Here is a 15,077-nt window from a genome sequence, read left to right on the forward strand (position 1 = left end):
CAGGAAGTTTAGCTTAAAAAAGAAACATGCACTAATACACCTTATGCATTATGCACAAATGACTGACAAATTTAAGCTTCACTTTTCAAGTTACACAACACATACTTTTTCACATTGCATTGAGTATGCTGAAGGTAACAGGAAGGAAAGCGTTATTGACTTTCTCAGTATCAATTCTGTGGGTGGGCGGCATTAAGCTGCTAAAGCTAGTGCCTATAGGTCATATGAATCAATCTAAACCATCACTCAAACTATATTTATGTGCCATCAACGAGAATGTATTAAAGATTCAACAGAACTGAGCAGAAGGGATATAGCTTTTGCATAGCGCAGGAGGTGAAAACTGCCTTGGAGCAATTAACAGTGTTTTTGAAATCAAGCAACCACTTGTAAATCTCTAAAACATCATGAAATATCATTCACAACCCATTTAACTTCGGTAATGTGAAATAATTCCAAATGAACATGACATTAAAGACCAGAATGGAGCCAGGACTCAATGTGAGTTGGCCAAAGCTAGTGATGCACTGACATTAAAATATTTGGCAGGAACCAAAACCTACTGGCCTGAAAATTAAAACTCTTTGTTTGGACCAGCTATCAATACAATACAATTAAGTGATTACACTAACTTACACAATAATATCTGAGCTCCAGATAGATAGATAGATAGATACAAAGATAGAAGGACAGTTGGATGGATGGATGGATGGATGGATGGATGGATGGATGGATGGATGGATGGATGGATGGATGGATAGATAGATAGATAGATAGATAGATAGATAGATAGATAGATAGATAGATAGATAGATAGATAGATAGATAGATAGATAGAAAGAAAGAAAGAAAGAAAGAAAGAACAATTGCTAGAACGACAGAACAATGGATGGATGGATGGATGGATGGATAGATAGATAGATAGATAGATAGATAGATAGATAGATAGATAGATAGATAGATAGATAGATAGATAGATAGATAGATAGATAGATAGATAGATAGATAGAAAGAAAGAAAGAAAGAAAGAAAGAAAGAAAAAAGAACAATTGCTAGAACGACAGAACAATGGATGGATGGATGGATGGATGGATGAAGGGTAAAAGGATAGAAAGAAAGAAAGAAAGAAAGAAAGAAAGAAAGAAAGAAAGAAAGAAAGAAAGAAAGAAAGAAAGAAAGAAAGAAAGAAAGAAAGAAAGAACAATTGCTAGAACGACAGAACAATGGATGGATGGATGGATGATGGATGAAGGGTAAAATGATAGATAGATAGATAGATAGATAGATAGATAGATAGAAAGAAAGAAAGAAAGAAAGAAAGAAAGAAAGAAAGAAAGAAAGAAAGAAAGAAAGAAAGAAAGAAAGAAAGAAAGAAAGAAAGAAAAAAGAACAATTGCTAGAACGACAGAACAATGGATGGATGGATGGATGAAGGGCAAAAGGATAGATAGATAGATAGAAAGAAAGAAAGAAAGAAAGAAAGAAAGAAAGAAAGAAAGAAAGAAAGAAAGAAAGAAAGAAAGAAAGAACAATTGCTAGAACGACAGAACAATGGATGGATGGATGGATGGATGGTAAAAGGATAGATAGATAGATAGATAGATAGATAGATAGATAGATAGATAGATAGATAGATAGATAGATAGATAGATAGATAGATAGATAGATAGATAGATAGATAGATAGATAGATAGAACAATTGCTAGAACGACAGAACAATGGATGGATAGATAGATGGATGGATGGATGAAGGGTAAAAGGATAGATAGAAAGAAAGAAAGAAAGAAAGAAAGAAAGAAAGAAAGAAAGAAAGAAAGAAAGAAAGAAAGAAAGAAAGAAAGAAAGAAAGAAAGAACAATTGCTAGAACGACAGAACAATGGATGGATTGATGGATGGATGAAGGGTAAAAGGATAGAAAGAAAGAAAGAAAGAAAGAAAGAAAGAAAGAAAGAAAGAAAGAAAGAAAGAAAGAAAGAAAGAAAGAAAGAAAGAAAGAACAATTGCTAGAACGACAGAACAATGGATAGATAGATAGATAGATAGATAGATAGATAGATAGATAGATAGATAGATAGATAGATAGATAGATAGATAGATAGAACAATTGCTAGAACGACAGAACAATGGATGGATGGATGGATGGATGGATGGATGAAGGGTAAAAGGATAGATAGATAGATAGATAGATAGATAGATAGATAGATAGATAGATAGATAGATAGATAGATAGATAGATAGATAGATAGATAGAACAATTGCTAGAACGACAGAACAATGGATGGATGGATGGATGGATGAAGGGTAAAAGGATAGAACAATAGAACAATACATAGATAGATAGATCATAGATAGAACAATCAAAAGAAAGAAAGAAAGAAAGAAAGAAAGAAAGAAAGAAAGAAAGAAAGAAAGAAAGACCTTTTGACTATAATCCAACAGGAGAAATCTATATCTGAAAACCGAGCTGAAACAGAAAGCACATCTCACCAATGAAGAGGTTCCACTCCGGGTCCAGGTCCGCTTGGTTGGCCAGGCAGCCCCGCATGACATTTTGGCAGTAGTTGGCGCAGGGTTTGAGGCCTGGCATCCCTCCACAGTACGGACAGTACAACATTTTGGTCAATGCTTTACTGCATCCTGGTGATATATTGACCTGCAGGAGAAATAGAAAAAGGGAAGAGGTTAGTCCTGGCTGAACAGATGAGTGTGTGAATGCATTTGAGAGTTGCCTTCCAGGCTGTTGGGAGGAATAGAAAACGAATTGGCCTGAAATATAATCTATAGGGACGCTCCACTATGCTCTCACAACAGGGCCTAAACGCTGTTTGTGCCACACTTAAAGTGGTTTTCAGAGTGAAGAACTGCATTGAGAACAGGTCAAAGATATCTTTCAAACCACTTTGGGGTGAGCTATTCGTAAAAGCATTGCATCCGCTCAATGCATGTCCATTTTCAGTGTCAATATGGGTTCTTTTAAGGTTCATGGATACTACATTCGCAAAAACTCACAGACACTTGTTGACGGACCTCGAATGACAACATTCTCACATCAGCTAGCCTTCAGAGCCGATATATACTTCCAACCATCTCTGATAATTGCATGTCATTCTCTATCTTTATACTTGACTCAGGAGCTTGTACACCAGCCACCTTCTGTCCATCATGTGGAGGCGTGCTCTCCAAAGGTCAAGGCCGCACTGAAAGGAGGCAGACGGTCAGCTGGAAACATGCGGGCTGCTCGCAGAGAGATTCAAAAGGACATGTTGTGTTGATTGCTCTGATCAAATCTGACAGTGCTGTGCCGCAATGCCTTATAACGCTACAACTGAAACACAGAGTTTTGACTATCACATGAGGTCTAAAGGTGAAAATCAAGGGTAAAAATCAGAATATACTGTACAGGTGTGAAAGCAGGTGTTTTCGTTAATACAGAATCCTGCTTCTGCTTCAAAGTAAACAAACAAACAAAAATAAATAAATAAATAATTTGTATCACCATGAAATCAAAATTCATATTTCTTATAGAATATTACAGTACTGATTATAAATCATTTATCTGTGCACATCATTATTTTTTAATGATTCATGTGCCTCATAATCTTTAATCAAAATAACTTCCCCTCCCTCTTGCAGCGCATCTCTTCTTATCTCTGATGATGCGTTTACTGGTGTGAGGGCGGGGCAACCTGTCACTCACATGATATCAACCAATAGCAAACCACAACCATCCAATCAATTCCCCACAGACAAAATCAAGCCCCGCCCTACATTTGTTCTTGTTCCAGAAGCTGTTTCACTCAGATAGGGAAGAAAAGACACAACTTCTGTTTCATGCCAACTTTATTTGTGAGTTTACATCTCACAGTTGCAAGTTTATGTCTTTTAATTGGGATTTTAGATCTTATAATTGTGTTTATTTTGTTAAACTTCATCTCACAATTACTTTGTGACATTACCTTGTACTCTGAGACTTAAAAAAAAAGAAAATATAAGTTTACTTGTTTGTTTAAGTGTATAAAACATCTAATACAAATCATTTTTGATAATTGAAATAAAGCTTAAATAAATAAAATATTACACGAAAATACTAATTAATAATTAAAAATGACAGAAGCACATATGAAGAGCTCTTTTCCAAAACGCGATAAACACCAAATTTAAAAAAAAAAAAAATAGTTTGTCATGCCATTTTGCTCTGTACTGAACCTATTCTCTGCTCCATCAATGTTTCATGCCAAATCGCTATATTTCCTTGTTTAAAATGTACCTCAAGATGCAGTTTCTTTCCAAAACGCTATAAGCGCCAAACCTGTTTTTAGCCTAAATGCGATATATCCTCCTCTCGCCAATCAGAATTCGGCGAGCGTTCGATGCAATCTAACATGCGGTTCTTTGAAGCGAGGGAGTTTGTTTGTGCTCAGTCTTCAAAATGAGTGCTTTAAACTCTATTAACACTTTTGATGTCCTGGATGAGCCAGTGAGACCTACACCTGGGGGTTGGAGTCCGGAGCGCCAACTCGGCTCGGTTCCCGAGATAAGTTTGTTTGAATATAAGGGTGTCTCGCCTCGTGTGTGTGTGTGTGTGTGTGTGTGTGCGCGCGCAAGTGTGTGACATCGTGTCAGGCGATCAAACAGTTCAGTAAACTGTTTAAAACATATAGTCACCCTTTCAATACTGACATTCTAGATGTTTTTATATAAAAAGGCTAAAAAAAAGGATGGATTTATAGCGTTTTGAAAAAAAAATAAACTTTGAATTTATAATCAACAAAATTGTTGTTTCATTTAACAATCATTGTTTAACATGTTCAGACTGAGCCAATAGACCATTTTAACAGGACAAATTGAATATTAACAAAATGTATAGGTCTAGGTAAAAAAAAATGTAATTTTCTTGAAAACTATTAAAATGGATTTATAGCGTTTTGGAAAAGAGCTCTTCATATACAAAAAACAGTAAAACTTAAATTAAAATTGCACAGGAAACCCTTGATGGCCTATCACAATTGTATATATTTCTTCTTACTTCTAACAAAGAACAGTCTCTGCTTCTAATAAACCAAACTACTACTACTACTACTACTACTACTACTACTTTGTGCATATTCAGTGTAGTGACGATGCAAGCTGCCTCTAAAAACACCAACGAAGAAGAACAACAACATAGTGACTAAACGCGCTATGTAGAAACATGCTGGCGCAAATTGGTGACTTAACATGTTAGGGGACCAGTGGTGTATGAGATAGAAATGGTTCATTCTAAGTTAATAAAAACATAACGGTTCATTTTGTAAGGTCTTTATAAACCACTAAAAACATACTTATGCAAGAGCGTAGATTTGGTTTCAACTTTGGGGGGGTTGAACGTTGGTATGGTTGTATTGTATTGGGGGGGGTTGTAACTGATGGATTTGAATATTGGGGGGTCACATCCCCCCCCATGCCCCCCACAAACTACGCCCCTGCACTTATGTATATTATATTGCATTTCTGTCAATAGATCCTCATCAATATTGGACCTGGACCAACACTGGACCATTGTTAATGTAAAATAACCATTTTATTTTTTATTTTTTTTATTTCTGGATAAGCAAATGTTTTTAAAGAAAATAAAAAGGGTAGGGTAGACTATGCAGTATACACTAACTATATTAAGCCTCAGTTTATTCTTTGCAATAGAGCAAAAGCGCTTCTTTTATTAAAGGTGCCCTAGAATTGAAAATTGAATTTACCTCGGCATAGTTAAATAATTAGAGTTCAGTACATGGAAATGACATACAGTGAGTCTCAAACACCATTGTTTCCTCCTTCTTATGTAAATTTGATTTTTGCAAAAGACCTCTGAAGAACAGGCGAATCTCAACATAACAAAGACTGTTACGTAACAGTCGGGATCATTAATATGTACGCCCCCAATATTTGCATATGCCAGCCCATGTTCTAGGCATTACACAAGGGCAGCCAGTATTAACGTCTGGATCTGTGCAAAGGTGAATCATCAGACTAGGTAAGCAAGCAAGAACAATAGCGAAAAATGGCAGATGAAGCAATAATAACTGACATGATCCATGATATCATGATATTTTTAGTGATATTTGTGAATTGTCTTTCTAAATGTTTTGTTAGCATGTTGCTAATGTGCTGTTAAATGTGGTTAAAGTTACCATCGTTTCTTACTGTATTCACGGAGACAAGACCGTCGTTATTTTCATTATTAAACACTTGCAGTCTGTATAATTCATAAACACAACTTCATTCTTTATAAATCTCTCCAACAGTGTGTAATGTTAGCTTTAGCCCCGTTAGCCACACATAGGCTACTATGAAACTCATTCAGAATCAAAGGTAAACATCCAAATTAATACTATACTTACATGATCTGATATGCTGCATGACGAACACTTTGTAAAGATCCATTCTGAGGGTTATATTAACTGTGTGAACTTTGTTTATGCAATGTATTACAGAGTCGTGAGCTTGGGGGCGGGGAGCGCGAGCATTTAAAGGGGACATGCACAGAATCGGCGCATTTCTAATTTTTAAAAAAAAAAATTAAAATAAAAAATCTATGGGGTATTTTGAGCTTAAACTTCACAGACACATTCAGGGGACACCTTAGACTTATATTACATCTTGTGAAAAGTTGTTCTTGGGCACCTTTAAGCTACTGTAGTAGTATCTACTTTGTCTTCTTCTGTACGGGAGTTAGTTTACAAAGAACTTTTCTAATGTTTCAAACACATGTATTCTGTCAAGCTTCATTTATTTACCCTTCAAAATCTTCGCTTTACACAACTCCACCATCGGCTCGTAATTGAAAGAACATGCGGAGGATCAGTTGCGACTCTGAAGCTGCGCCACACCTCCGGATTGGAGGATAAACACTTCCTGTCTTCATCATCCTGCTCGACTGTGATGATCCGTCAGATCCAGACAGCGCCAAACTTCCCTTCCTCTCCCGCTCCAAAGCTACAAGTGTTTCTGGAGCTTCTGAAGACTCTGAACGGAGAGGATCAAACGGAGCTGCTCTGACGCTCTACGTTTTACACTCCGACATCAAATGCCGAGCGCAGGAGAGCTTTGAACGCAGTGTGTCTGCAATTTCATCACAGCCAGCCTCACTCGCACACTGCGCTGACAGTGTTTTTCATTCCTTTCCTAATCAGCCATTAACTTTACGCAGTACACAGAGAAATTGTCTGGTTGCAAATGTGACTTTAAATGAGGGACACCACCAGGATATTGTGTTATACTCTCAGACTGAGGAAAATTCACAGGATTTTTTTCTTGCTTCAATACAGTATCTGAAAGTCTGACAGGACAAATTCTTTTTAATGGAAACACACGGGTGACTTCTCTTTCACTGTAAAACTAATGGGCTTTTTCAAGTAGTTTCTCCCCTAAGATGATTTAAAAAAAAAAAAAAAAAAAAAAAAAAAAAAAAAAAAAATATATATATATATATATATATATATATATATATATATATATATAATTTATATTTTATTCAGTAATAATGAAAAAATAAAAAAAATTAAATAGAAAAATCAAATATCAAAATATGAAATATTAAACAGTATAAAAATATATTAAAAAAAACTTTCCAAAACTTCCATTTCCAAGATAATATAAATAAATAATAATAATATAATAATCATCATCATCATCATCATCATCATCATCATCTTTATGCACAGAAAACCCTTGATGGCTTACAATTTCCAAAATAATTTTCGTAACTAAATATGTAATTAAATTGATCAAAAAAATCTCAGTAAAGACATTTATAATGTTATAAATATTTTCTATTTCAAATAGATGATGTTCAATTGAACTTTCAATTCATCAAAAATCCTGAAAAAAAAGCATGATAGTTTCCACAAAAAAAAAAAAAAAATGAAGCAACACAACTGTTTTGAACATTGATAATAATCAGAAATGTATCTTGAACAGCAAATCAGCATATAGAATGATTTCTGATGGATCATGTGACACTGAAGACTGACGTAAAATTCAGCTTTGATCACAGAAATAAATTACATTTTACAATATATTCAAATAGAAAACAGCTATGCAAAAGATTCCACGATACTGTTTTTACTGCAGTTTTTAATCAATTACAAGCAGCCTTGGTGAGCAGAAGAGAAATCTTACAGTCTTTTAAAAACACCTGCATATCTTTAAAATGGAGCTGTTCAAGTACACTGACGCATAAAAGTAATGAAATTCCTCAAGCCAATAAATACTATAGATTTTAGGTACTTGAGGTCAACAAAATGATTTATTCCAAAGTCATGCTCATGTATGCATAGCACAGAGTTATTAAAGCGTCACCCGTGAGCAATAAAATGTTCCTGTGGGTTTGCCCACTGCACATGTTTGATACAAATCTATATTAACTTTGACAAAACTGTCATGCAGAAGAAATGCCCAGCAGTGATGGAGTAGAAATATGAGGTGCGTTCAACATACAAGATGATATGCAGAAGCACGAACTAGGTCATTTCCATGTTTCTACATTTCACAGCTCGAAAGCATACAAAACAATGCATTTTTCATGAAAGTGAAGCAGGCTTCCTCGCAATGCTCTGATATCCCTGTCGCAAATCAATCTGAAAAGCTCAGGAATCGACCTAAGCCATGGACAATGCAACATGCAGTAAGCTTGATCAGCAGCCGAGATTTCCTGAGGACAGTGAGACCTGTGAGTCATTTATGTGCTCCGGCTTCAGACGCCTTCTACAATAGCAGTGAATTCCAATAAATTCTCCCCTTTTCCCACCAGCTAGTCACAATCGTGCAATCCCTTAAGCTGCGATTCTACTTACAGGCCAACGGCCAAAACTGGCACTAGTTTTAGCACTTTTTGTGCTGGCAACATGGAAGGCATGAAATATCACATGTATTTCCAGAATTTTACCATAAAGAAATATGGTAGCAACGTTTTAGGTTTTACATATTTAACTTAAATTTATAGTAAAATACAATATTTCATTAACTGATAATTTACCATCCTATTGAAGAACTATTACCTTTATAATACACTGACAACCATCAAACAAAGTGGTGATGAGAGTCACATGATGAATCAAAGCTCATCACAAGCAGCTTTTCCAAAAGCTGAGAAGAACAATAATAATATATAGAAGGTGTACAGTGTCATTCACACAAACAATAAACACCATCATGGTAACACACATGACATTAAAAAATGCAATAAACATTAATTTAGCAACATCAGATGAAACATGAAACCTTAATGTACATAACTGATTAGAAAAAAAAAAAAAAAAAAAAAAACTAAGGAAAACTAAGAAGAAACAGTTATTTCAATGAAAATACATCAAATGTGAAGTGTCACGCAGGGATTTCTGGGAAAGTCAATTTTTATGTTTTTTTACTGTAAATTATACAATGACTTGTCCTCTTTCACCTCCAAAAAATGGTTAATTTAACGGCATTTTACTGTACAGTTACATTAAATGTACAGTATGATCTATTACAGTTATTCCCCGTATATAGTACAGAAACTTTCTATAAACCAATTAACAGTTTTACACTGTAGCATTTTTTGTCTTTTACTGTTAAATGATTAGTTCACTTTTAAATAAACTTTTGCTGATAATTTACTCACCCCCATGTCATCCAAGATGTCCATGTCTTTCTTTCTTCAGTCGAAAAGAAATGAAGGTTTTTGATGTAAACATTCTAGGATTTTTCTCCATATCATTCATTTCAATGGGCACCAAACAGTTGAAGGTCCAAATGGCAGCTTCAGTGCAGCTTCAAAGGGCTTTAAACGACACCAGACGATGAATAAGGGTCTTATCTAGCGAAACGATCGGTCTTTTAAAAAAAAACAATTAAAAAGTTTACGTTTTCTAAGCACAAATGTTGGTTTTGCTCTTTTCTCCGATGCGCGTTCGTGGCGTCACGTAATACGCAATTACGTTGAAAAGGTCTCGGTTGACGTAGGCGTAGCAACCACAGTTTCATTCGCTCAGGATTGTGTATAGGAAATCTATGAAAAGTCACAAATTTCTGTCCTGACAAAAAATTTCTTTTAGGCTTTCTAATATTAAAACACCCAGGATACGCACACCTTTCAAGCGTGAGTTTAAAATATTCCAACTGACCGCCAGAGTGAGTTTTTTTAAGGCGACCCTTATTGTTTCCATGGCGACGCGTGCGTGTCACTGAACGTAGCCACAATAACACTGTATGAGAGATGGATCACTATTATTTTGTTTTTCCTTTTTTATTTAAAATATTCGCAAACTTGCTTACATGTCTTCAACTATATGATATTCCGATTCTCAAATATGTGTGAGTGAGTGTGTTTTGTCGTTTAAAAACCTTTATAAATGATCTTTATCTTGATCTATAATGCGAGATGGGCGCCGCCATCTTAGTTTGCACTGCAGTTCACAGAGTTCTGTCAGTCTGATTTACAGCAGGTGAATACATCAGTTTCCATCTGAAATATATGCAAGTAAGTGGCTGGTGAACTGGAAGAATAAGAGAGTAAACACTGCATAGCTGTGATGACAAGAGGGCGCGCGTCCGTCTCGCAGCCAGAGTGCGCGAAAGCACAGTTTGAATCTAGCAGTTATGTGACGTCGCTGAACATTCTAAATCCCATATGTGAAACCGTACGCCCAGGGGCACAGAAATAAACATCCCATATGTGGGAACGTACCGCTCAAAGGGTTAAACAATAAACTGACACAAAGACATTTGAATATGTGTATACGATCCTCCTTGTAATGTAAACACTGACTCGATACTTCCGCCTACGTCAACCGTGACCTTTTCAACGTAATTGCGTATTACGTGACGTCACGAACGCGCATCGGAGAAAAGAGCAAGGCCAGCATTTGTGCTTATAAAACTTAAACTTTTTTTTTTTTTTTTTTAAATGACCAATCGTTTCGCTAGATAAGACCCCTATTCATCGTCTGGTGTCGTTTAAAGCCCTTTGAAGCTGCATTGAAACTGCCATTTGGACCTTCAACCGTTTGGTGCCCATTGAAATGAATGATATGGAGAAAAATCCTAGAATGTTTACATCAAAAACCTTCATTTCTTTTCGACTGAAGAAAGAAAGACATGGACATCTTGGATGACATGGGGGTGAGTAAATTATCAGCAAAAGTTTATTTAAAAGTGGCGTAATCCTTTAAGATCACGATCAATTTTTAGTGTAGATAAAATAAATTTAAAATAATTTCAAAATAGATCAGTCTTTTATGGCAGCCTTCATAAATTACAAATCACTGATTATAAGTTGTCACAAACCTTTACAAAAACATATATCGGCCAGCTCTTCTTTAAGACAACCTATTCTGTCCTTTTTCAATTTTTGATTTTGTTTTTTTGGGCTCTGCTAGAATAGGTTTTCATGCTTGAATATTCGAAAAAACGTTATTTTTCACATATTTGTTATTGTTGCAGCACCTATAATCCCAGTCTGTCAGTAACGCTCTGTTTAGTTTCTGTTTAGCCCCTCATTCTGAAATCACAATGTGCTCTGATTGGTCGGCTGGATGAGTGTGTTGTGATTGGTCAAGCACTTCAAGCTTGTTTGGAAAATGTCCCACTCCTTACCATAACTGCTAGTTTCAACACTACTAACTCATCCAAGCCCCGTCCCTTTATTTTGCGTATGCCTTGGGCAGGAATTATTTAAATGAGGAATATTGTGACATGTTCGTTCCCAGAAGAAAACTCAAGACTACGATGGAGGTGTTTCAGGGAGTTCAGAAACAGAGTGCACTGATATAGAGAATAACTCCCTTTGGAGACTCTTAAATTCAAGAGATTCAAGATGATGAATGATTCATTACAAAATTTGATAGAATATTCAAAGATTTAAAACAGAGAATCAAATCAATGACTCGGCTCGAAGATTCAAATAAAAGATTACATTTCAAGATTAAATTAGATTCATAATGCTCAGATCTATCACACTAATGCACAATGCACATTATCCAACAGCTCTGATGGAGCATTTCACGGATTGTAATGCCCAAGATCCGGTTTGAGGGTATGAAAAGAGCCAAACAAAAGACATGAAAAGACATCCAACAAAATGGATGTCTGAAACCACAACTGGACCTGCTTGTCTTTATACGCTATCTTCTGAGCCTCTGGGCAGAATGATAAATGGTTACCAATTCTCCTTGGTCGATGCATGTGTAAAAAGTTACAAATTGTCTCATCTTTCGGTCACACTTAAATGCCTACAACGTAAAAAGAAAATAGTTTCTATTTCAGTTTTTCCGCTTCCTACTTTGTAACTGTTTACTCGAAATTTCTGAGTGAAACTGTATTCAATGCATTTGCATCATTCTGCGGTGTAATATAAACTGTGCATAACCCTTAAAGATGAATATGCTTAAATGTGGGATTTTTCCTTAAAAGGGATTCGATTCATAAGTGCACAATGATATCAGCATGCTGTTGATGTGAAGAAAAGCATGAGCAAAGTGCCTCCTCAATCTTTCTGTAAGGAAACGCCTTAAGGATAAATCTGAAATGGGGAGTCCTGCTCATAAAAAACCATAAAGGACAATAATATACTGTGCTGCATGTACTAGGTGAAGATAAAATGGCTTTGAGCAACTGCACAGAAATCCTGTTGGGTACATTGTGTTCCATTTTAAGCCTGGCACATTTGATTTCTCATTCCGCGCTGAACCACATAGCCAGGGTAAACCGACCCATGGGAAATCTTGCTGAACAAATCCTGAGACTCGTCAGCCGCATCTGGGAATGAAAATATATGACCAATGGTTTTAGGAAGAGGCGCAGAATTAACCTTGAAGGGTGTTAAGAGATGCGATACAACGCGACGAGCTTAGAGCTGCTCTAATGTGACGTGTTTGGCACGACAAAAAGAACATTCCTGTCAGCAGATGGATCTAATCCGCAGTTATTATGACAGTATGCCCAATCCAACCTGGCACGAGCCTCCAGAATCAAACCCAACACACACACACACACACGAGTGAAACTTCGCACGGAGCAGATTGCGAGTGTAGGCTTGGATATGATATAATCAGATCACTGAAGGTGTGGCACCTCCTTCTGTTCCTCTCCTTCGTTTCAAATGTCAGAGAAGGGCTGAGAAGCGACACAAGAAGTTAATAAGAAGCAGAAGCTTACAGGAAGACACTGGGCCCCTCACGACTTGAACTAAAAACTTCTTGGATCTTAACTGGGACTTTCCAAGCTGTAAATAAGCTGTAAATAAAGACGATGGAGTAACACTTTACAATAAGGGTTTATTTGTTAACATTAGTTAATGGGTTAGTTCACCCAAAAATGAAAATTCTGTCAACATTTACTTACGTTTATGTCGTTCCAAAACCCGTAAGACTTTCGTTCATTTACAGAACACAAATGAAGATATTTTTAATGCAATCTGAGAGCTTTCTGTCCCTCCATTGACAGCTACTCAACTGACACTTTGATGCTTCAAAAAGTTCACAAAGAGATTGTAAAACTAATCCATATGAATTGAGCGGTTTTGTCCAAATTTTCTGAAGAGACTCGATTGCTTTATATATCGAACAGACTGAATTTAGGTTTTTGTTCACATATAAACATTGATCAGCAAACATAAACAGGAGCTCAACCGAACCTGCTTGATGCGTGAGAACAAACCTCTTGCAGAAGCTCAAATGTGCTGCGTAACACATTAGAATGAACCTCATTGGTTCTCATTGGCATGTCAAGCAAACATCCTTGAGCTTCCGTTTCCCATATCTGATGTGTGCGTTGATGAATGTTTATATGTGTAAATTAAATCTGTTCAGTATATAAAGGGATCGAGTCTCTTCCGAAAATGTGGAATAAATATGGATTCATATGAATTAGTTTTACGATCCCTTTCAGAAACTTTTTGAAGCATCAAAGTTGTAGTCAAGTATGGAGGGACAGAAAGCTCTCAGATTTCATCAAAAATATCTTCATTTGTGCTCCGCAGATGAATGAAAGTCTTACGGGTTTGGAACGACATGAACGTAAGTAAATATTGACCGAATTTTCATTTTTGGGTGATGTTACGCCCCGTCTAGTGGAAAGGGTGCAACATGAAAGATTCTGAGAAATGTAATGAAATGATAAATTTATTGACTTTAAATTTGGGACTTATGATTCAGAAGCCGACTGGGCCAAAATAACAAACAAAATTCCCTTCTTTTAATTACTTTCCCAAGTAATCAATATTTACTATACAGCCAGGAAACCAAAATTGAAAGGGCAATCCAAACTCAGTGTCAAAAACAAACAATCAAATACAAAATCACATTAAATACAAAAAAGCAAACACTCACAGTCTCAAATGCTCTTAACCAAAGACTATAGAATAACACAAGACGTGTCACTCGTATTGTTTTGAATGGGAGAAAGTGTAACGCGCAATATGGCGGAATAAGTCCCGCCTTCAAAATAAGAGCCAATCGCTGACTGGTAAAGTCATCGTGTCACCGCAGCGGCCGTTAGAAGCTCTGATTTCTATAGAAGCGGTCAGATGCGCGTCTCCGAAATGAGGCAAAAGAGATGCGCATTTAGGTCTGCGCATGCACATTAGCTTGATCCAGCCTAAAAAATACAGTTTTTTTGTCATGATTCGAGCGTTTGGAAAAAAAAATTATGAGACAGTTGTTGTCAGAATTCATTGGTGATTTCAAATATGAAATTTAATCGAAAGTTTGGCAAACAGCTTTGGAGAATTTGATGTTTCCCCATTCAAAGAGATAGGAGCTGCATGGATGCCCAGGATGCCCGAGAGCCGTTTCAAAGATGGCCGCCGAGTGAAATGACTTGTCTTAAAGGGACTTTGTCTAACACACACAGATTCTGCAATATACAACCAAACACTCTGCTCAAAACAAAAGGTCGCTCTGTAGAGGAAGTGATGCCATGCTTTTTAAAGTACTGTGCACTAATCAGGACATAGCATCAATCAGCCTGCAGGAACCAATCAGGATGATGTTCCTAGACAGACACACACACACAGACACTCACAGAAAAACAGAAATAGAACAAAACACAACCATAGGGTCGTAAC

The 15,077-nt window shown here is 36.4% G+C and overlaps 1 protein-coding gene across 3 annotated transcripts in view; it reads right to left on the bottom strand.

The window, feature by feature from the left end:
* The window catches only part of gpc6a (glypican 6a), a 263,321-nt gene that overhangs the window by 92,648 nt on the left and 155,596 nt on the right, over nt 1-15,077 (bottom strand). For all 3 annotated transcript variants that reach the window (XM_048198035.1, XM_048198034.1, XM_048198036.1), the window contains exon 4: nt 2,489-2,654. In XM_048198035.1, the coding sequence (XP_048053992.1) occupies nt 2,489-2,654 (166 nt within the window). The remainder of the gene's footprint in view (nt 1-2,488; nt 2,655-15,077) is intronic.

This window comes from Megalobrama amblycephala, linkage group LG7, assembly GCF_018812025.1.
Source record: "Megalobrama amblycephala isolate DHTTF-2021 linkage group LG7, ASM1881202v1, whole genome shotgun sequence".
Taxonomy (NCBI): domain Eukaryota; kingdom Metazoa; phylum Chordata; class Actinopteri; order Cypriniformes; family Xenocyprididae; genus Megalobrama; species Megalobrama amblycephala.